Source organism: Bradysia coprophila, unplaced genomic scaffold, assembly GCF_014529535.1.
Source record: "Bradysia coprophila strain Holo2 unplaced genomic scaffold, BU_Bcop_v1 contig_70, whole genome shotgun sequence".
In the NCBI taxonomy this organism is placed as follows: domain Eukaryota; kingdom Metazoa; phylum Arthropoda; class Insecta; order Diptera; family Sciaridae; genus Bradysia; species Bradysia coprophila.
In genome coordinates, this window is record NW_023503941.1 from 1,776,395 (window position 1) to 1,803,546 (window position 27,152).

Genomic DNA, 27,152 nt, shown 5'->3' on the forward strand with positions numbered 1-27,152 from the left:
TGGCAAATAAAACGATGGAAATGTAAATGATGTCAATACCAATCCAGGAAAAAAAAGTTTTTTAAAATCGGGTGAGTGGACCGTGAGTTAGGGCCTTAGAAGTGAAATGCTACTAGGGCCCTATGTGTATTTTACATAGAACTCGAGTAAATTTCATTCGTTTTTCGTAATTTTTGTTTGATTTAGAAGGTAATCGAATGCCGAATAGAATGTTGTTGAAAAAAAATTAAATTTGGGTCCTTGGCCTAAGGCCGCTACTAGGGCCCTATGTGTATTTCACATATAACTCGAGTATATTTCATCCGTTTTTCGTAATTTTTGTTTCATTTGGAAGGTAATCAAAGGCCGAATAGAATGTTGTTGAAAAAAAATTAAATTTGGGTCCTTGGACTTAGGCCACTACTAGGGCCCTATGTGTATTTTACATATAACTCGAGCAAATTTCATCGGTTTTTCGTAATTTTTGTTTCATTTGGGAGGTAATCAAAGGCCGAATAGAATGTAGTTGAAAAAAAAAAATTGGGTCCTCGGACTGAGGCCGATACTAGGGCCCTATGTGTATTTTACATATAACTCGAGCAAATTTCATTCGTTTTTCGTAATTTTTGTTTCATTTGGAAGGTAATCAAAGGCCGAATAGAATGTTGTTGTAAAAAAATTAAATTTGGGTCCTTAGACTAAGGCCACTACTAGGGCCCTATGTGTATTTTACATACAACTCGAGCAAATTTCATCCGTTTTTCGTAATTTTTGTTTCATTTGGGAGGTAATCAAATGCCGAATAGAATGTAGTTGAAAAAAAATTTAAATTTGGGTCCTCGGACTGAGGCCGATACTAGGGCCCTATGTGTATTTTACATATAACTCGAGCAAATTTCATCCGTTTTTCGTAATTTTTGTTTCATTTGGAAGGTAATCAAAGGCCGAATAGAATGTAGTTGAAAAAAATTTTAAATTTGGGTCCTCGGACTGAGGCCGCTACTAGGGCCCTATGTGTATTTTACATACAACTCGAGCAAATTTCATCCGTTTTTCGTAATTTTTGTTTCATTTGGGAGGTAATCAAATGCCGAATAGAATGTAGTTGAAAAAAAATTTAAATTTGGGTCCTCGGACTGAGGCCGATACTAGGGCCCTATGTGTATTTTACATATAACTCGAGCAAATTTCATCCGTTTTTCGTAATTTTTGTTTCATTTGGAAGGTAATCAAAGGCCGAATAGAATGTAGTTGAAAAAAATTTTAAATTTGGGTCCTCGGACTAGGCCCTTCAAAAAAATAAAATTTTAGGGCGATTTGAAATTTTTGTTTCATTTGAAAGGAACGTCGTACGGGGCTTCGTAATTGCGCTATGCGCAATTTGTAAGATGTACATATTACATAATAATTTTACTTTAACTACATTAACCGGCGCAATAGGCTTACGGTCAAAGTAGGGTGACAGACGCACTAGGGTCACGTACGCAATAGATATACGGGTTTGTACGGGGCTCAGTCGCAGCAAACGCTCCGACTGTTCTGATGGCTCGTTTTTTATAGAATTGAGAGAGGTGATGACAGCCTTAGACGAATGTGAACCAAGAACTAAAACACTAATTAGGCAAATGACGTAACTGAGTCATCCATTTGCATGCAGAGTGTGTGCAAGGTGAATGTCGGGTTTAATGGACACAAAGCGAACAAAAAATTGCAAATTGATTCATATTCAATATTATGACTTGACTAGTTTGTCTGTAGGTCTCGCCGGACCTGATGTATTTAATTGATCGCGTCTATTAATGTCATTAATTTAATGGCTGGAATCAAGGAAAAAACTGAAAGTTCAATCAATGAAATCGTCACTGGAAAGAAGCCTGAAACCCGACTTTCCGAATAATATAATCGGATCGTATGATTCATACTTTATTGGCCGTTTTAAGCACAATATATTTATCTCGTTTCCCCTCACGCTTTTCGGTGTAACGAAACAGAAAGGTCAGTTTACAAAATTTCGTCGTGGGTAGTGGTCTTGAGGAGTCGTATGGAGAAGGAGATTTTTTTCAGGGAAAAAACATTAATTTTAGGTAACGTGATTCATAAAGACAAATCTGATTTAACCTGAGCCTGTTTTATTTAAACCTGACAGGTTTCAGGTAACCTGAAATTTGTTAGTTTTTTTGGTGTACTTGAAATTTGACTTGACAAGTCGAACCTGATGGTTATCGTCACGTTTCAGCTTTCAGGTTAATTCAGATCGTGTCGAAATTATATCAGCTTCAGGTCAAAACTGAACAGGCTTCTGGTAACTCAGGTAAGGTTCAGATACAACCTCACCTGCTCGAGCCTTAGCTAAATGTTTTTTGTTGTTGATATTTTTGGATATCAGCACAATTTGGTTCCAGTGAACCTTTGGCACCCAGGACTACAGATACAGCGCTATAGAGAACTGATTTAGGTTGCAAGGGTTGGGCTTGGAATTCTGATAGCAACAGTACAAGAAATCTGTGCCGTATGGTTGAAAGGAGACTGGCGAAGATTCATGAAGTTTAGAAATTACGATTTTCGGAAGGTAATGCATGTCTATGAAACATTATCATAGATTTGTGTTTCACTTTTGGTCAACGGGTAATGATAGAAAATCCATAGCCAAAATGTTTGCGAGCTGTGCCATGTTGTTAACCATTAAGCCTCAGCAAAAATTGGATAGAATTGTATTACTGCATCAAATGATATTTGCACAACAAAGTACGTGCATCGCTTTGATGAATTTATTTGGTTTCAATTAAGCTATTCGTCTTTCGGGTTAATAATCTTCGCATCATTAATGTCTACTTGCAGCATATCGTCATCACCTGGGGAAAATTTCCAAATTGTTTAAACCTTTACGACAAACAACAAAAACTTACCCCATCCCCAGTAATGATCACTAATATGATCGGCCAAATTTGTGAGCTTCTCTCCTTCTTCCTCGTTACACTCTCCCGTGCAGGGTTGCACCAATTCTTTTGTCGTTTTCTGCTTCTCTTCTATTGAGTATCGGTGACTTCCATCTCCGGTTCGTAGAACACGACGTCGAACCATTTCATCAGACACTGTCTTTAGATCATATGCCCATCCCAACCATGCAAAGAAGTCAATGAAAAGAGTAGTAGTATTCCACCAACAACCTGGCAATTCCGAGGCTTTATAGTCGTACGGATAGACGTGATGATAGTTATGCCAGCCCTCACCCAATGCCAAGAATCCGATGGTGAAAGTGTCAGTGGCTTTAATATCTCTGTTGTGAGAAACGTTATTTCACAGAAATAGTAATCGAAGAGATTCTGAACTCACTTTTCGAATGGTTTACTACCCCAAATGTGGCTGACACTGTTGACGCACATGGTTAGGTGCAACGAGAGTATATACCGAAAATATGCCAGTGATATGCTGTCCAGAAGGGCACGTCGAAAAAGTACATAGAGAGAAAAATGGGCCAGAGAAATGTGCAGAAAAGGACCAATAGATAATAGTACCTGCACGGATCCAAAACAAAAACAAAATGAGTGCGAACATTTGAACGGCCGCAATGTTCTGCCGTACAGCGCAGAAAACCTAACGGCAAAATTGCTTACTTTTTCTGAAATCGTAACACCGGATCCGACGTCAGATCAGATATATCAACTCGTTGCCCATATTTTTTCACATCCGGATGCTTTTTACACATCAGCCAGCCGATGTGAGAGAAGAAAAATCCACGGCATGAATTATGGGGATCAGCATTGGTATCCGAGTACTTATGATGTACCCGATGATTTCTCACCCAATCGATGACCGAATATTGCAGTGATGTAGTTTGGAAAAACAAGAAAATGAAAAACAATGGACGCGTCACTTTGTAGCATTTATGTGCCCAGTAACGATGTGCTCCAGCCGTAACACCATAAGAGCAAAACACACCATACATTAACCCTACAATTAAAAAAGAATAGTTATTTGGTAACCAAGGGGTTCTCCCCGAGGTGAACGCAACGTTTTTCATGTGTGCGTTTTGCGAAAATCCGTATTTTTTCCTCATTCTTCTTCTTTTTCAGCCTGTTTCTATCCACTGCTGGATGTAGGCCTCTCCAACTTCTTTCCATTTCGTACGATCCATTGCCATTTGCTGCCAGTTTGTACCTGCAATATTCTTAATTCCGTTTGTCCATCTCTCTGGTGGTCTACCTATAGCTCGTCTTTTATATGGTCGCCAGTTCACGATCTTTTTGGTCCAACGTTCGTCTGTCCTTCTTGCAATATGTCCCGCCCAGCTCCATTTCAGAGATGCTATTCTTTCCATGACATCAACGACCCTGGTTTGTTGTCGAATCCATTGATTCGTCATTCTGTCTCTGAGTGTTATTCCAAGCATACTCCGTTCCACATGGCTCTTTGTGTCACTCTCAATTTATCTTCGGATGCTTTCGTTAAAGTTAACGTTTCCGCTCCATAAGTGAGCACTGGACGGACACAAGTGTCGAAAACGTCTTTACGTTTCAGACTGTTATTCATTTTGCTTTTGAAAATTAGTCTGAGTCTTCCGAACGCTGCCCATGCAAGACCAATCCTACGTCTTATTTCTGCAGTCTGATGGTCCAGACCTAACTTCAGTTTACGTCCTAGATATACATAGCTGTCGACTCGTTCAATGACAGTGTCACCGATTTTGATTTCTCTATCGCCCCCGATGTTGGTCATGACTTTTGTTTTCGATAAGTTCATCTTGAGGCCAACTTTGCTTGTCTCTTCACTTAACTGTTGTAGCATAAGCTGAGCCTGACCTAGATTCGCTGCTATCGGTACAATGTCATCAGCGAAGCGGAGATTGCTCAGGTACTCTCCATTTATCTTTATTCCCATTTTACTCCAGTTTAACTTCCTAAAAACACTCTGCAGAATCGCCGTGAATAATTTCGGTGGAATGGTGTCACCCTGCCTTACACCTCGGCCGATTCTGAATTTGTCCGTGCTCTTATGAAGTTTTATACATGAAGTAGCATTTCTGTACACAAATCGAATTGTGTTGGAGTACCTTGAGTCTACTCTACATTCGTCTAATGCGTCCAATATCGACCATGTTTCCACGGAATCGAAAGCTTTTTCGAAGTCTATGAATGAACAGCAAGACTATGTCGTTGTTGTATTCACGACACTTCTCAATAAGCGCTCTCATCACCTGCAAATGGTCGTTTGTGCTGAAACCAGATCTGAAAACAGCTTGTTCAACAGGTTGGTAGAAGTCGCAGTCGAAGTCGAAGTCGCAAAGACCGGCTTTGAGCAGGACAGTAATGACACATATTCTGGCCGCAAGAAGGCAACAAAGCATTGTACTGTCTCGCTGGGTCATTTTTTTGTTGAAACGTGTCGTGTGGGATATATTTCTAGCCTCAGCTCGAAATACAACCTTCCCACACGCGTCAACAAAAATTGTCCCAGCGAGACAGTATAAAGCACTATTTCATATTTCAATTCGTTCATTTTATTACCCCACAAAAAATGGCGACCAGTAATGGGCGTGAAAATTGCAATCACAAATGCAACATGAAAATACGCAAATATAAATACGTAAGGCCACTTAATTTCCAGTTTGTACGGTTTTTCTCCGGGCTTTGTATCGTATGGATTGGAATTCGGGTAGTCACGCTAGTCACACACGACAGTTGTAATGAGTGATGTAAGGATTTTACGGATAAATACGAATATTACCAATATTGTTGTCTTTTGCTGTCGTCCAATTGATTCTGATTCTGGGTGACCACCTTGTACATCTTTGTCGTTTCTTTCAACGCTGTTCTGATTGAGCATGTTTCAGAATGTTGGATCCAACACAACCTCGCTATAAGAAAGTATATCAATTTTTTTTAACAAAGCCGCTGCCGCAGATGTTAACATTCTATCTGCCATAAGAATAAGTTACCAAATAGAGTACTATTTTGTATGAAATTGTTTTTTACAGTGTGTTACTGTGAAATTTCAGTATCCTATATAGAGTACCACTCACGCTTGAAGTGCGTTGCCTAAGACCCTAAATTAAGACACTCCCAACTGCCAGCCCTTTTTCAAGAAATAAATAATCGCTATTAAAAAGGGTATGCCAGTATGCTTTCGTGTTCTGGGTGCATGAACAAATGGAATTCGTATGTCAAGAATAGAACGCGTGTGCTAACTGCCAACCACTAAAAAACGTGTAAAGTGTAAAGGGATCACTGACACAAAATGTTTGTAAAAAGAGACATTAAATTGATTTCGAAAATGTGGCACCCTGTTCTGAAAGAACAGGTTAAGACAGTCACGAGGGTGGGTGACACCGAAATTGATAAACGCACTCAGTGCAGATTGTGTGTGAAATCAACTTAAAGAAAATGTTTGTTTTAGAAAAATTAGCAATTTAACAAAATTAATTTGTCAAGTTCTATTTCACATATAAACTTCGTAGCCGTTGACGCAATTTGTGTGTCACCGCTTTCGTGATCACCTCAGAGTGGTCTTAACCTGTTCTGTCAGAACCATGTACCATAGACTCCCCGACACCCCTAGCACATTCAAACAGGCACTATTTGAAATTGACAGGGGAATGTATTGTTCCCCTACGAGTGTTTTCTCTTTTTCACATAGAAACTAAAACTAAAAGTTTCGGGTAAAACTTGAGCAAAGTCAACGGACTTCAAGCATGAGTGGTACTGTAAATAGGGTACTGAAACTTGACAGTTGACAGCAGAGCCTACTTTTTGGAAACTAATTTCTTGAATTTCTCGAAATTTCTCGAATTTTCTCAAAGTTTCTTGATTTTCTCGATTTTCTCTAAAAGTTTCTAAAAAGTAGGCCCTGGTTGACAGTGTGTCACATATTTGTAAAACACTGTAAAAAACCATTTTATACAAAAAAGTAATCTATTTGACAGCTGTCGACTATGATCACTGTTGCTTGAAGTGCGTTGGCAAAGTTAAATTGACAAGGTGTTTTGACACTTATCATTCAGAAACAACACGTCGTTAACTCATTTTTAGATACAAAACAAATACTTCATTAAAATCACATATTTTCCACCTGGAATTTTTAGTTTCTGTACGACCTCTTATACAATAAAATAGCGTATTGACAAATATGTCAAAATCTAGCCCTGGTTGCCTAGTCAAGCAATATATTGTCATTGCGATCAAAACATGCGACGTATTTTCCAAGGTAAATATAGTGAGGAGGTAATGTCATGTATAACCGAATCAGATGTGCGGTGGCACGAAAGTTCGATAAAAACGCCATCTCATCCCTTCATTGAAAGCAAAAATGGAATAGAAAGTCGGACCATCTGTTGTGACATAGTGAAAATATTTTTGTGAAATACAAGTAAATAGTAGTCAATCATTTAAAAAAAAGATGTCACTGGCATCGAACTTATGTGCTAGGCCGCGCGTCTGAATGACATTACCTCCTCACTATATTTACCTTGGTATTTTCTCACTGTCAACGTGGTAAATTGTGTATTCAAAATTCGTAATGCTGTAGTTGACTTCGTTCGTTTATTCTAAACTGTTTGTAATCGAAATTTCACAATTTCACCCTTAAATATGTAACCAGAGAGAACATAGGATAAGTATAGTATATTCCGATCCTTTATATGAAAAATGGAAAATTCCAACGTTTTTATGCTTTAATACCAGTAGACAATATCCTTGTCTTTGCAAACACGATACTAGCGAGAAAATGAATTGAAAATACAAGCCAACAAAAATTGATATGTAAATGTTCACACTTTACACAGAAATGTTCTTTCAGTGACAATAAATCTTGATTAACGCGACCGATGCGATGCAGACTTTCCAGAACATAATTTTTTCAACGCTATTTTTGTCGACAGGTATTAGTAGAGGGGCATTTTGTCAAAAACATAAGTAATTTGTATTCGAATAAAAGTTGACTGTGAGGCTAATTTTAGTTATATTAAATTTTAGCAGTCTAAAAAACAAGGCTTTTTCAAGAAACAAAGCTTTGAACGCCGACCTGTAGGTGCGCCACAATTTGTTTAGTCCTTCGTTACGTTACTTGTACGATCTGTCACAAAAAATTGAGTGTGCATGGAGATGCACAATACATTTTTTTTAAACCGGATGTTGTTGCTACTCGTTGCCTCGATAAGGACGATACAGATTGTGGGAATTGTTTTAGTTACTTCGACAAAAATCAGCGATGTAACTGCCATCTAGTGGGTCTTGTGAGAAATAATTTGTTAACCAATTGATATTTTCGATCAATTTGTCAATTTCACTGTCAATTTGTCAAAATATTGTTTTTATGAAGTGACAGAAGACCGACTTGCTAAGAAATCTTGTTTAAATCCACACCAGTGGATGTTTGGGATTGTTTTTTTTCACGTAAATTTGCAAGAATCATTTCCAAACATCTTAATCTAGGGTAACTGAGATTCATTGGGTTAAGTCTGTTCCAAGGTCTTTCAAATAACAACGAAGTAATTTTTGCGTCTCTGGGTGGGTGACGGTCGGTACATACCTATACTGTAAGTACTAGAACATACGTGCCGATTGATTTAAATATTTGTTTGAGCAGCTGTTTCAAATAACTAAAAACGACAATAACAATATTTGAAAGACCTGTAACCACATTACTATTGAAAATGTTCCATACGAACAAACTGAACAAAACAAAAGAACACGTCTAGACTAGTCCTGCCGGCACGTATTAGTTGGCTGGCGTGGCTAAAGTCGGAGCATTATAATTTGATCGATTCTACTCATTTTATTCATTTTTAAATAATTGTAGTTTTCGAAGAAATCATTTCGAAAACATTACAGTATAATAGCTTAGACACGTGCATTTGAACGGATTACCCGCAGGTATACCGCGAGCAAACAGCTCTAATGCGCATGTGTAAGCTTTTATACTGTAATGTTTTCGAAATGATTTCTTCGAAAACTACAATTATTTAAAAATGAATAGAATCGATCAAATTATAATGCTTCCACTTTACAAAAAAAAAATCAGAAATGTTTTTTTAGGGTGTGTTTCACGTTCAGTTCCACTGGAGATTCACCAGTACACCTAAAACTAATGGAATGGTCTTTATCTATTGCCAATGCATCGTAAGAGTAAATTGGCGCAGTCCTATGGAGCGGTTGATTAAGTTGACCTTCGCGAATAATTTGCAACAAAAAAGTTTCCTCACCGAAGTAAGACTATTTTTACGCTAGAACTCGCGAAAGAATGATCTGGTCTGGGGTGGCAAAAATAGTTTTTCTACATATCTCCCACAATAATGTCAGGCATTTATCTGAAATTATAGTCATTGGTAGTGGTCGTGGGGATGCATATGTGAGTGGGTGAATGAGTTTTTTTTTGTCATTTCAGGTAACGTTAATTCATACAGACAAACCTGACCTAAACCTGTTTTACTTAAACCTCAAATCTGACTTGACAAATCGAACCTGATGATTGTCTACACGTTTCTGGGTTCAGGTTAATTCAGATTAGGTCGAAATTACATCAGGTTCAGGTGAAAATAGGGCAGGCCTTATTTAAATTTCGATGTTTTTTGATATTTTCGGATATTATTAATCAACTCGGAGCCCTGAAAAAGTTTCTTAATTTTTTTATATTTTCTATCGCACCATTTGGTTCCAAGGAACCTTTGGCACCTACGGCTATATAGAACGGTTGCAATCGGTTGAGCTTGAATACTGAAAGAATTCTGTATGTCAGGAATCATGGGGAACAAATTTTTTAATTAGTTATACCGATAAAGGGCCTTGTGGTCAGGTGTCGCGTCGCCCTCTTCACATTCAGGCTTAGGGGGAATAGCTGCGGATATCATTTGCCAATAATCAAGAGTCTAACAACTTCTGAACAACAAAATTAGGCTTCGGGGCTTTAAGAAACGAAGTGATTATTTGCAGGCGCCTGCGAATAGTCCAATTACTAATGGAAATGCTATTCGCAGGCAAGCAGGACAAGGAGCTTGTTCACTTATATACGAAATGTGAAACAAGTAGCTTACGCTCCTTTCCACGAAATATAAAACATAGAGAATAGGCTTTCTTTTAGAAAACTGATTTCTCTTCCAGTTTTGGTTACCAGGTAACCAGAAAATAGATAGACTGATTGCCAAAATGTTTGCAAGCTATGTCATGTTGTTACGCATCGGCGTCAAGACATCTGTCAGCGAAAATCGGAGAGAATGGGCACTGGACCAGGACCATGTATACCTCGTTGCTGTATTACTGCTTTATTCAATTAATAATGTGCGTGCATCAATTTTATCAATTTATTTGGTTTCGATTGTGTTAGCTATTCGTCTTTCGGGTTAATAATCTTCGCATCATTAATGTCTACTTGCAGCATATCGTCATCACCTGGGGAAAATTTCCAAATTGTTTAAACCTTTACGACAAACAACAAAAACTTACCCCATCCCCAGTAATGATCACTAATATGATCGGCCGTAGTTTTGAGCTTCTCTCCTTCTCCGTCGTTACACTCTCCCGTGCATGATTGAACCAATTCTTTTGTCGTTTTCTGCTTCTCTTCTATTGAGTATCGGTGACTTCCGTCTCCGGTTCGTAGAACACGACGTCGAACCATTTCATCAGACACTGTCTTTAGATCATATGCCCATCCCAACCATACAAAGAAGTCAATGAAAAGAGTAGTAGTATTCCACCAACAGCCTGGCAATTCCGAGGCTTTATAGTCGTACGGATAGACGTGATGATAGTTATGCCAGCCCTCACCGAATGCCAAGAGTCCGATGGTGAAAGTGTCAGTGGCTTTAATATCTCTGTTGTGAGAAAAGGCATTTCATCGGAATGGTAATAATCCAAGGAGATTGTGAAGTGAACTCACTTTTCGAATGGTTTACTACCCCAACTGTGGCTGACACTATTGACGCTTAAGGTTAGGTGCAACGAGAGTATATACCGAAAAATATGCCAGTGATACGCTGTCCAGAAGGACAAATCGAAAAAGTACATAAATAGAAAAATGGGCAGGAGAAATGTACAGACCATGGCCAACAGATAATAGTACCTGCACGGATTCAAAACAAAAACATAAATAGTGCGAACATTTGAACGGCCGCAACGTTCTGCCCAGGCATGAGCGCCGCCGAAAATAAGCCGCCGATCAAGCCGCCGATCAAGCCGCCGCCGGCCATTTTTGAGCAAGCCGCGCCGCAGCCGAGCCGGTTCCAAAAACACGGCTCAAGCCGGCTTGAAACGGCTGGAAAATGAAATAAAGATTTCGAAAGGTGAATGGGTGAAATAATTTTGAAAACCGAGATTCCTGTTGATCCTAAGCAGCTCAAGTACATTTTGAATTTTTTTTTACAAAATTAAGAAAATTTTGAAAATTTTCTTGAATTTTCATGAATTTTCCAGAATGGCATATTACGTCCTTGCTTCTAAGTTTGTTGTTTTGGCAAGTATGACCTTTGCGGAACGAGCCGAAGGCGCACAATCAGTTAATTCACAAATTTGAGAAAACTTTATCGATCTTTGCGAATTTTCTCGATTTTTTTTCTTTTCAATTTTTACTTGATTTTCGTGAGCTTTCGATTTCTTCTCGAAAACCATTTTCTTAATGAGTTAAATGAGTGTACCGGAGCATGATTTTCCATTTAGTTCAAGTTTTGAGGCAATAAAACTTGACGTGTTAGTGAACCTTAGACTTAGAGACTTGCTTGTAACAAGACCAGTTCCACTTGCACTTTGAACAACCTAATCTACCTACATTTTCGCTTTCCGTACAATTTCTTTTTCATGCTTACTAGTTCATTTTCCATGAATTTATCTAAACGTTTTTATTTTGAAAAAAAGTTAAAAGGAACCTCCAGCCGACTTTTTCGCCGCCAACGAGAAATTTTTTTCGGCTAGCCGCCGCCGAGGTTTCTCCGTCGGCGCTCATGCCTGGTTCTGCCGTACAGCGCAGAAAACCTAACGGCAAAATTGCTTACTTTTTCTGAAATCGTAACACCGGATCCGACGTCAGATCAGATATATCAACTCGTTGCCCATATTTTTTCACATCCGGATGCTTTTTACACATCAACCAGCCGATGTGAGAGAAGAAAAATCCACGGCATGAATTATGGGGATCAGCATTGGTATCCGAGTACTTATGATGTACCCGATGATTTCTCACCCAATCGATGACCGAATATTGCAGAGATGTAGTTTGGAAAAACAAGAAAATGAAAAACAATGGACGCGTCACTTTGTAACATTTATGTGCCCAGTAACGATGTGCTCCAGCCGTAACACCATAGGAGGAAACCACACCATACATGAACCCTACAACACAGAAAAAAGAATAGTTATTTGTTAACCAAGGGGAGAAAATAGGAAAGTTTCGCTCAAGGTGGAATTTCCTAATTCTCCCCAAGGTGAACGCAACGTTTTTCATGTGGGCATTTTGCGAAAATCCTTATTTTTTTCCACTTTAAAGAAAATAAAATAAAATACGTGTTTTGGTATTCAGGTGAGAAAATGATCATTTCTACACGCTGAACCCGCCATTTTAGAGAAGAAAATGACTATTTTCTCACCTAAAATGACGCCTCTCAGAATAAAAACAGAACGACATTTTCACAACTCTTCATAGTGGCGAAAATCCTTATTTTTTTCCACTTTAAAGAAAATAAAATAAAATACGTGTTTTGGTATTCAGGTGAGAAAATGATCATTTCTACACGCTGAACCCGCCATTTTAGAGAAGAAAATGACTATTTTCTCACCTAAAATGACGCCTCTCAGAATAAAAACAGAACGACATTTTCACAACTCTTCATAGTGGATAAAATAAGGATTTTCACATCGCTAGCATGAAATAGTACCGTACTGTCTTGCTGGGACCTTTTTTGTTGAGTGGTGTGTTGAAATTGTATTTCGAGCCGAACACATCGCACACGCCTCAACAAAAAATTTGACCAGAGAATGCGAAAGACCGGCTCTGAGCAAGACAGTAATGACACATTTTCTGGCCGCAAGGCAACAAAGCATTGTACTGCTCGCTGGGTCATTTTTTTGTTGAAGCGTGTCGTGTGAAATATATTCCTCGCCTCAGCTCGAAACACAACCTTGCCACACGCTTCAACAAAAAATGTCCCAGCGAGACAGACAGTATAAAGCACAATCATGGGCGCGCGTTAGCATAGCGCCCGTGACGCAAGTCCTATTACTAGAAAAAATTTCAAAAACATTTTTTGTCGTAGACTGCGGAACCATATATACAGCAAATATTGAAGTTCTACAATTCAAATACAAATGACTCCAAATTACCATTAAAAAAAACTAGGCGTCCGTACGAGTTCAACGAGCTATCACACGTTCTTGCAGCTTAAAATTTGGCCACGCAAAAAATCTTCCAAGAAGCCCCATTTCCATACATTTTGGTCAATTTCAGTACTTTAAACGAAATGAAAAAATCCTAACGTTACTTTGTTAGTCCGTCCGTCCGTCCGTGTTTCCTATCTTCTAAAGTCTTCTTTAGATTTTGTTGAAATTTTGGGAGTAGATTCTAGTCGTCATTCTAAGACATTCCAGAAAAAAAAAATTGGGGGGAACCGGCCTCGTTTCGGAGCTAAGGCTCCTCGAAATTCCCATATAGGCCCCATATAAGAACACCTTTAAGTGTGTGTGTGTGGATGGGTATGGTAGAACAAATTTGTTCGCTTTTGGTATTTGGTAAGCTCTGCTCGCCTCAATTTTTTTTCCTAAATTTAGTATTTTTTAAATTTTTCAAAATTTTTTAAATTTTTCAAATTTTTTTAAATTTTTCAAAATTTTTAAATTTTTTAATATTTTCACAAATTTTTTAATTTTTCAAATTTTTCAAATTTTTCAATTCGTTCATTTTATTACCCCACAAAAAGGTCCGAGCAGTAATGGGCGTGAAAATTGCAATCACAAATGCAACATGAAAATACGCAAATATAAATACGTAAGGCCACTTAATTTCCAGTTTGTACGGTTTTTCTCCGGGCTTTGTATCGTATGGATTGGAATTCGGGTAGTCACGCTAGTCACACACGACAGTTGTAATGAGTGATGTAAGGATTTTACGGATAAATACGAATATTACCAATATTGTTGTCTTTTGCTGTCGTCCAATTGATTCTGATTCTGGGTGACCACCTTGTACATCTTTGTCTTTTCTTTCAACGCTGTTCTGATTGAGTAGCATGTTTCAGAATGTTCGATCCAACACAACCTCGCTATAAGAAAGTATATCAATTTTTTTTGAACAAAGCCGCTGCCGCAGATGTTAACATTCTATCTGCCATAAGAATAAGTTACCAAATAGAGTACTATTTTGTATGAAATTGTTTTTTACAGTGTGTTACTGTGAAATTTCAGTACCCTATATAGAGTACCACTCACGCTTGAAGTGCGTTGCCTAAGACCCGAAATTAAGACACTTCCAACTGCCAGCCCTTTTTCAAGAAATAAATAATCGCTATTAAAAAGGGTATGCCAGTATGCTTTCGTGTTCTGGGTGCATGAACAAATGGAATTCGTATGTCAAGAATAGAACGCGTGTGCTAACTGCCAACCACTAAAAAACGTGTAAAGTGTAAAGGGATCACTGACACAAAATGTTTGTAAAAAGAGACATTAAATTGATTTCGAAAATGTGGCACCCTGTTCTGAAAGAACAGGTTAAGACAGTCACGAGGGTGGGTGACACCGAAATTGATAAACGCACTCAGTGCAGATTGTGTGTGAAGTCAATGAAAGTCTAGAACAGGTATGGTCGATCGGCGAATTCGTCTTAAACGTACTCACATTTTATGTCAAAATAATATGAAAATGAGTCCTCCGGGCGGACAATAGACCATACCTGTTTTACACTTTCATTGTGTGAAATCAACTTAAAGAAAATGTTTGTTTTAGAAAAATTAGCAATTTAACAAAATTTGTTAAGTTGCCTTTTTCATATAAACTTCGTAGCCGTTGACGCAATTTGTGTGTCACCGCTTTCGTGATCACCTCAGAGTGGTCTTAACCTGTTCTTTCAGAACCATGTACCATAGACTCCCCGACACCCCTAGCACATTCAAACAGGCACTATTTGAAATTGACAGGGGAATGTATTGTTCCCCTACGAGTGTTTTCTCTTTTTCACATAGAAACTAAAACTAAAGGTTTCGGGTAAAACTTGAGCAAAGTCAACGCACTTCAAGCATGTGTGGTACTGTTAATAGGGTACTGAAACTTGACAGTTGACAGTATGTCACACATTTGTAAAACACTGACAGCTGTCGACTATGATCACTTTTGCTTGAAGTGCGTTGGCAAAGTTAAATTAACACGGTGTTTTGCCACTTATCGTTCAGAAACAACACGTCGTTAACTCATTTTTAGATACAAAACAAATAATTCATATATTTTCCACCTGGAAGTTTTAGTTTCTGTACGAGCTCTTATGCAATAAAACAGCGTATTGACAATCGGCAATCCGCGATGCTTCCCATCATATGTCAAAATCTAGCCCTGCTGCCTAATCGACAACATATCAACATATTGTCGAGGGGTAAATCACCAATTTTGTGACAAGGATTATATGGGATTATATGAGAAAGTGATTACCCCCTCGCATATTGTCATTACGATCAATGTATAAAAACATGCGACGTATTTTCTCATTATTACGTATTTTGTCAACGTGGTAAATTGTGTATTCAAAATTCGTAATGCTGTAGTTGACTTCGTTCGTTTATTCTAAACTGTTTGTAATCGAAATTTCACAATTTCACCCTTAAATATGTAACCAGAGAGAACATAGGATAAGTATAGGATATTCCGATCCTTTATATGAAAAATGGAAAACTCCAACGTTTTTATGCTTTAATACCAGTAGACAATATCCTTGTCTTTGCAAACACGATACTAGCGAGAAAATGAATTGAAAATACAAGCCAACAAAAATTGATATGTAAATGTTCACACTTTACACAGAAATGTTCTTTCAGTGACAATAAGATCTTGATTAACGCGACCGATGCCGACTTTCAAGAACATAATTTTTTCAACGATTTTTTTGTCGACAGGTATTAGTAGAGGGGCATTTTGTCAAAAAACATAAGTAATCTGTATTCGAATAGAAATTGACTGTGAGGCTAATTTTAGTTATATTAAATTTTAGCAGTCTAAAAAACAAGGCTTTTTCAAGAAACAAAACTTTGAACGCCAAAATAGGTAACCTCTGTTGACCTGTTTTGTTTAGTCCTTCGTTACGTTACTTGTCCGATCTGAGTGTGCATGGAGATGTATAGTACATTTTTAAGACCTACCCGTTGCCTTGATAAGGACGATACAGATTGTGGGAATTGTTTTAGTTACTTCCACAAAAATCAGCGATGTAACTGCCATCTCGTTGGTCTTGTGAGAAATAATTTGTTAACAAATTGATATTTTCGATCAATTTGTCAATTTCACTGTCAATTTGTCAATTTGTCAAAATATTGTTTTTATGAAGTGACAGAAGACCGACTTGCTAAGAAATATTGTTTAAATCCACACCAATGGATGTTTGGGATTGTTGTTTTTTTTTCACGTAAATTTGCAAGAATCATTTCCAAACATCTTAATCTAGGGTAACTGAGATTCATTGGGTTAAGTCTGTTCCAAGGTCTTTCAAATAACAACGAAGTAATTTTTGCGTCTCTGGGTGGGTGACGGTCGGTACATACCTATACTGTAAGTACTAGAACATACGTGCCGATTGATTCAAATATTTGTTTGAGCAGCTGTTTCAAATAACTAAAAATGACAATAACCATATTTGAAAGACCTGTAACCACATTACTATTGAAAATGTTCCATACGAACAAACTGAACAAAACAAAAGAACACGTCTAGACTAGTCATGCCGGCACGCATTAGTTGGCTGGCGTGGCTACAAAAAAAATTCAAAAATGTTTTTTTTAGGGTGTGTTTCACGTTCAGTTCCACTGGAGATTCACCAGTACACCTAAAACTAATGGAATGGTCTTTATCTATTGCCAATACATCGTAAGAGTAAATTGGCGAAGTCCCATGGAGCAGTTGATTAAGTTGACCTTCGCGAATAATTTCCAACAAAAAAGTTTCTTCACCGAAGTAAGACTGTTTTTACGCTGAAATCGCGAAAGAATGATCTGGTCTGGGGTGGCCAAAATAGTTTTTCTACATATCTCCCACAATAATGTCAGGCATTTATCTGAAATTATAGTCATTGGTAGTGGTCGTGTGGATGCATATGTGAGTGGGTGAAGGAGTTTTTTTTTGTCATTTCAGGTAACGTTAATTCATACAGACAAACCTGACCTAAACCTGTTTTACTTAAACCTCAAATCTGACTTGACAAATCGAACCTGATGATTGTCTACACGTTTCTGGGTTCAGGTTAATTCAGATTAGGTCGAAATTACATCAGGTTCAGGTCAAAATAGGGCAGGCCTTATTTAAATTTCGATGTTTTTTGATATTTTCGGATATTATTAATCAACTCGGAGCCCTGAAAAAGTTTCTTAATTTTTTTATATTTTCTATCGCACCATTTGGTTCCAAGGAACCTTTGGCACCTACGGCTATATAGAACGGTTGCAATCGGTTGAGCTTGAATACTGAAAGAATTCTGTATGTCAGGAATCATGGGGAACAAATTTTTTAATTAGTTATACCGATAAAGGGCCTTGTGATGAGGTGTCGCGTCGCCCTCTTCACACTCAGGCTTAGTGTTAATAGCTGCGGATATCATTTGCCAATAATCAAGAGTCTAACAACTTCTGAACAACAAAATTAGGCTTCGGGGCTTTAAGAAACGAAGTGATTATTTGCAGGCACCTGCGAATAGTCCAATTACTAATGTTTGCAAGCTATGCCATGTTGTTATGCATCGGCGTCAAGACATCTGTCAGCGAAAATCGGAGAGAATGGGCACTGGACCAGGACCATGTATACCTCGTTGCTGTATTACTGCTTTATTCAATTAATAATGTGCGTGCATCAATTTTATCAATTTATTTGGTTTCGATTGTGTTAGCTATTCGTCTTTCGGGTTAATAATCTTCGCATCATTAATGTCTACTTGCAGCATATCGTCATCACCTGAGGGAAGTTACAGAATTGTCTAAACTTTTACAAAACAAAAACCAAAAATTACAAAACCTTACCCCATCCCCAGTAATGTTCCTTAATACGATTGGGCCATTCTCCGTCTTCCTCGTTACACTCTTCCGTGCAGGGTTGAACCAATTCTTTTGTCGTTTTCTGCTTCTCTTCTATTGAGTATCGGTGACTTCCGTCTCCGGTTCGTAGAACACGACGTCGAACCATTTCTTCAGACACTGTCTTTAGATCATATGCCCATCCCAACCATGCAAAGAAGTCAATGAGCAGAGTAGTAGTATTCCACCGATAGCCTGGCAATTCCGAAGCTTTATAGTCGTACGGATAGACGTGATGATAGTTATGCCAGCCCTCACCCCATGCCAAGAATCCGATGGTGAAAGTGTCAGTGGCTTTAATATCTCTGTTGTGAGAAAAGGCATTTCATCGGAATGGTAATAATCCAAGGAGATTGTGAACTCACTTTTCGAATGGTTTACTACCCCAAATGTGGCTGACACTATTGACGCTTAAGGTTAGGTGCAAAAAAGCTACATATCTAAGAATATGCCAGTGATATGCTGTCCAGAAGGGCGCATTGAAGAAGTACACAGATAGAAAAATGGGCAGGAGAAATGTACAGCCAATGGCCAACGTATAATAGTACCTGCACGGATCCAAAACAAAAACAAAATTAGTGCGAACATTTGAACGGCCGCAATGTTCTGCCGTACAACGTATAGGAAGTTACAGTGATAGTAATTTATGCAACTGAGTGTCATCAATATGCAAAATTTGCAAATTTTCGATGTCTCTGTCTTAGACGAATTATATTGGATTTTCAAAATACTAAAGTGACACCTACCAAAAATGTCAACGTCTAGATGTGTTGGCGTAAAATTCTACGTAAAATCGTACGAAATATGCATCTTATACGAACTGATGTTGGGGACACATTTTACCGTACGAAATATCCGTCTAGGAATAATTCGTCTAAGGTCTCTGTTGCATTGATCGTTGTATGATGCTATCTCGGTGCAAAATACTTTATCAGGCTAAAGACGTGTATTATGACACACTGCCTGCGGCCGAATGGAGCCTAATACAGTACTTTGCAGTCGATGTCATAAATAACCATTACATAACAAGGGATAAAAAGTTGAAAAGTAGAGTTTTCGTGTGAATTTCGTTGATCGAAGCCGAGGTCAATAAAATAAACGCACGAAAACGATAGACTTTCCAGTTTTATAACTTGTGTAATGAGCCATTCCCTCCCTAGGGAAAACCTTTTACCTCGCTCGTAACGTAAAATAGCATACTGCACACGGGAAATAATTTGATATATCGTATCACGGTGAGTAAACGCACCTCGGACTGAAGCCCTCGGATAATTTGACTCATCTGGATACGAGATATCAAATTACTTCCCTGGTATAGTAATCTACTATTACGTGCTTTCGAAACCTAAACCAAATTACTTGTTTTCTGTAGGTGTGTCCTTGGTCAAACAAAAGCATGTAATAGTATTTTACATTACTAGGGATAAAAAGATGAAAAGTAGAGTTTTCGTGTGAATTTTGTTGATCCGAGGCGAAGCCGAGGTCAATAAACACACGAAAACGAGACTTTTCATTTTTATCCCGAGTTATGTAATGGATTTTACATGCTGAGGGCGTCGAAAGAAGTGCTTAAAACATGAAAAGTACGGTTTTCGACGCATGTAGCATGTAAAATTACTTACTTTTTCTGAAATCTTAACACCGGATCCGACGTCAGATCAGATATGTCAATTCGTTTCGCATACTTTTCAACATCCGGATGCGCTTTACACATTAACCAGCCGATGTGAGAGAAGAAAAATCCACGGCACGAATTATGAGGATCAGCATTGGTATCCGTGTACTTATGATGTACCCGATGATTTCTCACCCAATCGATGACCGAATATTGTAGAGATACCGTTTGGAAAAACAACAAAATGAAAAACAATGGACGCGTCACTTTGTAGCATTTATGTGCCCAGTAACGATGTGCTCCAGCGGTAACACTATGCGAGCCTAACAAACCATATATAAAAACTACAATTTAAACAAAAAAGAAATTAATTTCGCCCTGCAATAAGACGAAAACTCTGTCTACCGAACAAAAAGTGCCGACCAGTAATGGGCATGAAAATTGCAATCACAGATGCAACATGAAAATACGTAAATATAAATACGTAACGCCACTTGATTTCCAGTTTGTACGGTTTTTCTCCGGGCTTTGTATCGTATGGATTGGAATTCGGGTAGTCACGCTAGTGACACAAGATAGTTGTAATGAATGATGCAAGGATTTTACGGATAAATACGAATATTACCAATATTGTTGTCTTTTGCTGTCGTCCAATTGATTCTGATTCTGGGTGAGCACCTTGTACATCTTTATCTTTTCTTTCAACGCTGTTCTGATTGAGCATGTTTCAGAATGTTGGATCCAACACAACCTTGATATTAAAAAAAAACTCTTTTTTTTTCAAAACAAAACTCTAAGACTTGTCATGTGGCGGGGCCGGAGGTTTTGCAGAAATTTTCTCGGGTTTTCGGTCCCTTACATGAAAAGTTGAATGCGCATATGATATGGACGATTTTTTTTGGGCACTTTCACTTGTCGCCCTCACTTCGTTCGGACCACAACTCGCCAAATTGCCAAAAATATACCGTCCACAACAGATACGTAAATAACTATTGCCGCCGATATCAAGCAGAGATGAGCCGGTTATCTGAAAAACCGGCTCACCTCTGATATCAAGCTGTCATAAGACCAAAGATAGCCTAAAGCCCTCAATTCAGACACTTTTTCTAACTGTCCGGTATTTTTTTTTTCTTGAACTCCAAAACTTTGACGACGATTCCAATATTCTGATAATTCTGGCGTCTCGGACGTTCGCTTCGCAAGGCAACATAAATAATATATTTTCAAAAAAAAATTCAAACGAGACTTTTCATCTTTTTATTTTGAGTTACGTAATGGACTATATACGTCCTATGTGCTGTGAAAATTCATTTTTCGTAGGGGGCAAAAGAAGAACTACATAAAATTGTGCGGAAATCGTAGCTGCTTGAAAGAATATAATACTAGCGTAATGCAACAGATTTTTAAGCCTTACCAGTTGAATTTTTTTTGGTTTTTGCAAACACTACTAGCGACAAAATGGTTTAATATTAAAGCCAGCAAAAATTGCAAAGTAAACACTCACACTTTACACAGAAACGTTCTTTCAGCGACAATTAGATCTCGATTAAATCCGACGAATTCAGACTTTCAATAACACAATTTTTTCAATGCCATTTTTTGCCAGAAATTTCAGATATTAGTTGAGGGGCATTTCGTCAAAAATTGAAGTGGTTTGCATTCACATGGCATGTGACTATGGGGACAATTTTAGTTATATTAAATTTGAGGAGTCTGAAAAACATTAATTAGGTTTGCTTGGACTATCCACTATTTTAAACAAAGTTTGTGCAGTCGTAGATTATTGACATATGAAAGGACAGGGGAAGGATGTAAAAGGTCTTGCATCACGGTAGAAGATAAGTAGAAGTAAGTACATTGACGACCCGGACTTGTCAATTAAGGAGAGAGCAGATAAATATTGTTCAAATGCACGCTCTGTACTGTACGTACATACAGGAATATTTGTTCAGAATATTTGTTTGAGCAGTTGTTACAAATAACTAAAAAAAACGAAAACTAACCACATTACTGTTGAAATTGTTCGATAAAACTCAAATAAAACGAAATACTTAGTCATGTCTTTTATTAAATAACCTTGAGTTTCGTAATTTTCGCTTTACGTATCCATTTAAGTATAATTTTTCATCAACGCAGTGTGTGTCTGGCTTGGTAGATAATAGTTAGTTTTCACATACTTGACATCACAGAGCGGAAAGTACTAAAAATTAAATTATAGTTTCTTCGACAATGGGTTGTGATTTTCGCCATTTTAAAAAGAAGAAGATTGACGTTTCAGGTCTATGACGCTCAGTAAATACACAATTTGTGAAACTAATTATGTTTCAGGCATGTAGTTTACGTTGAATAAATTGGTTTATTGAGTCTATATCTCAATTTCAATAGATCGTTGATGTGAAAAATCAAAAAGAAAATGTTGACATTGGCGCTGGCGATCAGTTTCGACGGTTAAACCATGAACTTTCATCACAACCCATTCGTCAGAGTATTGAATTCTGCTCAAAAGTCTCCATACAAGTTAATTCTTCAAAAAACTTGATTTCTTCATCTTTAAATTGTTTTATTGACCACCCTGTATTTTCTACAGGGTGACTTTTGAGGGAAAATCAGCGGAAAAATGAAGAAAATTTTTGAGGTTAGGATGCCCATAACCCGAGAATGACCAAAAATCAAGCCTATCACCCAAACTATATTTCATCAGTGACCTATTTACCATCGATTCCAGCAATAACATGCTGTCGACCTACTCGTTCCCGCGCCTTGTTCCATAGCCTGTATTATATAATAGCATTTAAAGTTGTATACGTCCTCTGTTGTGGACATGAAGGCCCGTCATTGGGAAATGACAGGACAGTTTCCCGAAAATGTATGGAAAATTTTATCACAAAAATTGACCGAAAAAATTCAAAGAAACTCACCTCTTACGCTTTCGATTGTATCCGGACATAGTCTCTTTAGATCGCCAAGGCATATTTGAACACTAAAACATTTTTTACTCGATGCAAAAGCAAAAAGTTTTTTTTTTGTTTTGTCGCGACAAAAACACAGAAAATATTTCGACACAACTGTGACACTCCGCTATTATAAGTACTAGAATGAATGTTTGCTAATCGAAATAACAAATATTTTGTGAAAGAGTTCAGCTAGTGTCATGGAATATTATGCATACTTACTGGCCAAGGTGTCCTCGACTCAACAGCACCGGTTGCAGTGTCTGCATTTGCTTCGTGGGCGACGTGGCCACTCTTAAAAATTCCATTCACAAATGTTATAAAAGTGATTTCAAGTGTATCCGATCGGGACATGCCTAGTGTACTGGTAGTGCTCGACCTCCTCTACCACCTCATACCACAGGCTAAACAAAATCATTTGTCTCTCAGGAAATATAAGTCAAAAACCAAAAGGTCACATTTTCGATGTTAGGCAATCTTGGCAGTGACACCTTTTGGACCATCGGTTCCTTCGGTAGTATTGTAGAATTTTCAAAGCTCTACATTCCGCTAGAACATTGTTTTCAAAAATACTCTCAACTTTCCGAATTATGACCATCGGAAACTTAAAGCCGCCCGGGGGGACTTCTTCCATGGCTCCATCGGATCCATCAACCACATGCCCGGACACAGTTTTCGATGATCTGCGTTTTCCGCACACAGGCTATCGCGGTCCTTAAAATTTGCAAAATTCGATACGCCCTAGTGGACACAATACCTCTAATTGACACTTTAGGTGTAAGCTGGCAACACTATAGATTGTGGATAGGTCTCTTCCAAGGCCGTTCAAAATGTCAATCGTCATCCACAGAGAAGCCAACACAACCTCACTTTGAAGTTTTAACGAACAAATTTGTTTAAGTTGCGGTTATGTTTGCTTCAATGGATGACGGTCGGTTGTTTTCGGCCTGTCAAAATTCGTTTTTACCGTACGATGGAAGAAACCTATTTGCCAGGACCGTCAATTATTACTGCTGTCGGCAAGTCGGTCTTCTGTCACTTCACACGAACAATATTTTCATGGACAATGTGATCGAAAATTTAAATTTCCTAACAAATAATTTTGGTTTTTAAATTTCATATCTCAAGAGATCGACTCGACGGCAGTGCCATCGCTGATTTTTGCGGTTGTGACGAGAACAATTACCAAAATCTATTAGCAAAGATTTTGGGTCGATTTTTTTTAAAGTTTTCAGCTAGATGCTAATATGACGACCGGGTCGTTTCGACATCTCAGTCGTCATTTTTGCATCTCTCTGTAAATTTTAGTCTTGAAATCTAAATTTTAGATAGAATAAAATTATGTTTCTGGTCGATCAAAATGAATTTTCTGTATGTTATTACTCTTTACGTACGACATAGTGTAACAATTTGGCGTCGGTTTGGTCTAAGCGATTGGACGTTTCGACTTACAGTTATGAATTTATATAAAAGACACTTTTATCAAAGTATATAAACACTGAAGGTAATGCAAATCTGCAAGAACGCACGGATCCAAAGTTTCGGTTGAATATTGTTTTTATTATGTTGGGGGTATTCACTGATAATTTATCATTTAATTTTTCAAACTTTATCAGTTCATAAGATATTTAAAATTATCATTTATATTTTTAGATAAAATTCCTGTTTATCATTGATAAATATTATCCCAGACTCAAAAATATTTTCTAAAGATGTTCGCTTTATTCGTGAGATATAATTTATGATAACGTAATCATATGAGTGAGTTTTGTAGCGTACGGAGAAAGTAAATGATAATTGCTTCTGATTTTAATATATCGTACATCGATGTACATCCATACCAAGTCGAAGTACTTCGATATATGTATCGAAGTCCCAAGTACTTCAACATATATCGACGTAGATCAAAGTAATTCGACGTATATCGAAGTACTTCAACATATATCGAAGTATATTGACGTATATCGAAGTACTCCGACGTACATCGACGTATATTGAATTACATCGACGTATATCGAAGTAACACACCCCCCTGAACAAAAATAAAGTTTTACCGAAAATGCACCCAAAAATCGATTGCTGTTCTAAATAGAGGGACCCTAGAGGAGTTCAAAACGATCGACGTATATCGAAGTATATCGACGTATATTGAAGTACATCGACGAATATCGAAGTAATTCGACGTATATCGATCTCATGGATCTTCCCCGGTCTTCCCCAAAAAACGATTAAAATTTATTCATTTTATGTATATTCACTTTAAATTGTACTAAAACAGACAAAAGAACGCAAGTACTTGCAAAATGTGCTGAAAATGAAGCGTAAATTTGTGCAAATTTTTGTGAATTTCTGTGAATTTTTGCAAATTTTGCAAATTAATTCTACATAATAGGCCCTGGTTATCCGAATATATTTACTGATGAGTGCGTTTGACGCGTAAATGTCAAATTTATCGACGGTTAAATTTAGCAGCATTTAGCGGCGATGATGGGAATTGGGCTAATGATATATTTCTTGGTAAACATAAAGTTAACTGATCCGTGGAAACTTTTAATTATTGTCGACGACTGCATTAGCGACATGGTTGTATACAATTTTGACACTTCATGTCAATCAATGATTGGCAGTCATTTAGTTTTGGGAATCGAGAGGATAACAATCCCTCTCGATTTTCTTCCTTTATATTTTTCCATCTAAGTGGATGGTATAATTGTATCATTTGGTAGCCGCTGCGCCGATATTACTAAAGTAAGTGCTTTGACGATGAATGTGTTATCAGACATGGGCGACGCTTGTATGCAAATTGATGATTTTGTTTTAGAACAGGTTCTGGTTGCGCGGCTACCTAGTTGAATTTTTGCAATGGGCAACTGGCAAGACGTTGGTTTTCGGAGTGATCCACAGGACACACCTCCGTAATAAAACGCTGTGTTCGATGGCACGAAATTGTCGCTACGACTTCTATTTTGATAAACTACATGTAATTCTATTTTTTATGCCGACGCGACTCTTTATGAATATATTGACTTCGAGTTGAATTTTGTTTCCATTCCAAGAGCTCCGCACTGAAAACACAAACAAACGAATGTAAATAAACCAGCTATGAAGGTGACGTTTTTATCAGTGCTTATTTCTTCTACTCAAATGCGTTAAGAATAATGGTTATGTTGACGTTTCCTGCTCGTATTTTGTAAACAGCCGAAATTATTTCGAACGCAACGTCCTCATCTTGATCGTCAATGTTATCATCGTCGAAGTCATCTCCGCCTCCAAAACGAAAGTTCCATTAGGACAAAGGTAATGATTTACATCCAAATCTAACGTATATATTCCACAGCTGAATTGCAACGTAAAAGTGACACTTGATAGGTTTCTTCCATCGTACGGTAAAAACGATTTGACGATCAAGATGAGAACGTTGCGTTCGAAATAATTTCGGCTGCATACAAGATTAGAGCGATCGAAATAGGAAAGCATACCCTGAAAATTTTGAAAAACGTAACACAGTGTTATGAAGTTCTCAAGATAAACCGCCCAATTCCGATCCATCTGATTTTGTACAAAAGAAAACTGTGTGAGACTGCTTGAAAGCTATCTTGGTACAAAACATTTTACAAGACATTTTATGTTTAGTGACAAAATTACGAGAAGAATTCGGTAATTTTGTTTCAAAGCATGAGAAAAACATAAAACACCCGTACGACATTTAGCTAGTTGTCCATAAAAGGCAAAGACCTTGAAACTACTCTGCGAGTCTGCGTTTTCAAATCATTCTCATTTTTTGTTAAAATCGCTTACAAAATCAAGTAAAATTCACTCAGTCAAAAATATCGAATTCTGAGATTAAGTTTAAAACAAATGAACAATATCTAAACACTTTTGATATGCGTCGAATTACTTCGATATGCGTCGAATTACTTCGATATGCGTCAAATTACTTCAATATACGTCGATATACTTCAATATATGTCGAATTACTTTGTGCACTTTGTTAGGTTGCAACACATGCCAAAACTCAATACTAAACAACGTAGATCCAATAACATTATCACGCCAAACGTCACGGATGCAACATAACGAATCTTAATATTCACCCGAAACTTTGGATCCGTATTTCTTGCTATTCCCTGAGGATTTGCGTTACCTTCAGTATGTATATGTACCTTGGTTTTTATGACCGAAATTGTCGAGTTGGCTGGTTCTTTATTCTCCGCTTTCGCAGCTAAGGTTCTATTGGTCGGAGAGGTGCGAAAGGTGATGACAGCCATTTTCTCTTTGTAACACCCATTTACACGAATTTACAGCTGAGCTTTTTCATAGAAACGAGCCGTCAGAACAGTCGGAGCGTTCGCTGCGACTGAGCCCCGTACGAACC

The 27,152-nt window shown here is 37.8% G+C and overlaps 2 protein-coding genes, 1 long non-coding RNA gene and 1 pseudogene across 3 annotated transcripts; 1 reads left to right on the top strand and 3 right to left on the bottom strand.

The window, feature by feature from the left end:
• Positions 1-2,737: 2,737 nt before the first annotated feature.
• LOC119083689 lies at positions 2,738-5,817 on the bottom strand (annotated as a pseudogene).
• Positions 5,818-10,221: 4,404 nt separating this feature from the next.
• LOC119083688 (acyl-CoA Delta(11) desaturase-like) lies at positions 10,222-16,216 on the bottom strand. Its single transcript, XM_037193473.1, has 7 exons — positions 15,856-16,216; positions 14,083-14,215; positions 13,863-14,019; positions 11,957-12,293; positions 10,849-11,031; positions 10,413-10,783; positions 10,222-10,358 (listed from the first exon to the last, which is right to left on the bottom strand). Exons 2-7 carry the CDS (start codon positions 14,182-14,184, stop codon positions 10,294-10,296), a joined length of 1,215 nt encoding a protein of 404 aa, XP_037049368.1. The 5' UTR covers positions 14,185-14,215; positions 15,856-16,216; the 3' UTR covers positions 10,222-10,293.
• Positions 16,217-17,974: 1,758 nt separating this feature from the next.
• LOC119083691 (acyl-CoA Delta(11) desaturase-like) lies at positions 17,975-21,381 on the bottom strand. Its single transcript, XM_037193475.1, has 7 exons — positions 21,241-21,381; positions 20,452-20,577; positions 20,232-20,388; positions 19,834-20,170; positions 18,577-18,759; positions 18,158-18,516; positions 17,975-18,092 (listed from the first exon to the last, which is right to left on the bottom strand). The coding sequence occupies exons 2-7, from the start codon at positions 20,548-20,550 to the stop codon at positions 18,028-18,030; spliced, it is 1,200 nt and encodes a 399-aa protein (XP_037049370.1). The 5' UTR covers positions 20,551-20,577; positions 21,241-21,381; the 3' UTR covers positions 17,975-18,027.
• On the top strand, positions 18,929-24,668 carry LOC119083752. Its single transcript, XR_005088930.1, has 3 exons — positions 18,929-18,978; positions 22,155-22,158; positions 24,658-24,668. It is a non-coding gene; the product is annotated as an uncharacterized LOC119083752 (long non-coding RNA).
• The last annotated feature ends 2,484 nt before the right edge of the window (positions 24,669-27,152 follow it).

Bases quoted from the DNA above. Each gene is read 5' to 3' on its own strand.
- LOC119083688 (XM_037193473.1), bottom strand. From the start codon at position 14,184: ATGCTACTCAATCAGAACAGCGTTGAAAGAAAAGACAAAGATGTACAA. The intron at 12,294-13,862 runs GTAATAAAATGA...TCTGTGTTGTAG, and splicing joins TGCTCGGACCTTTTTGTGGG to GGTTCATGTATGGTGTGGTT. The intron at 11,032-11,956 runs GTAAGCAATTTT...GAATCCGTGCAG, and splicing joins GTGTTACGATTTCAGAAAAA to GTACTATTATCTGTTGGCCA.
- LOC119083691 (XM_037193475.1), bottom strand. From the start codon at position 20,550: ATGCTCAATCAGAACAGCGTTGAAAGAAAAGATAAAGATGTACAAGGT. The intron at 20,389-20,451 runs GTAATATTCGTA...TTGTGTCACTAG, and splicing joins AGCAAAAGACAACAATATTG to CGTGACTACCCGAATTCCAA. The intron at 18,517-18,576 runs GTGAGTTCACAA...TTCTCACAACAG, and splicing joins GGTAGTAAACCATTCGAAAA to AGATATTAAAGCCACTGACA.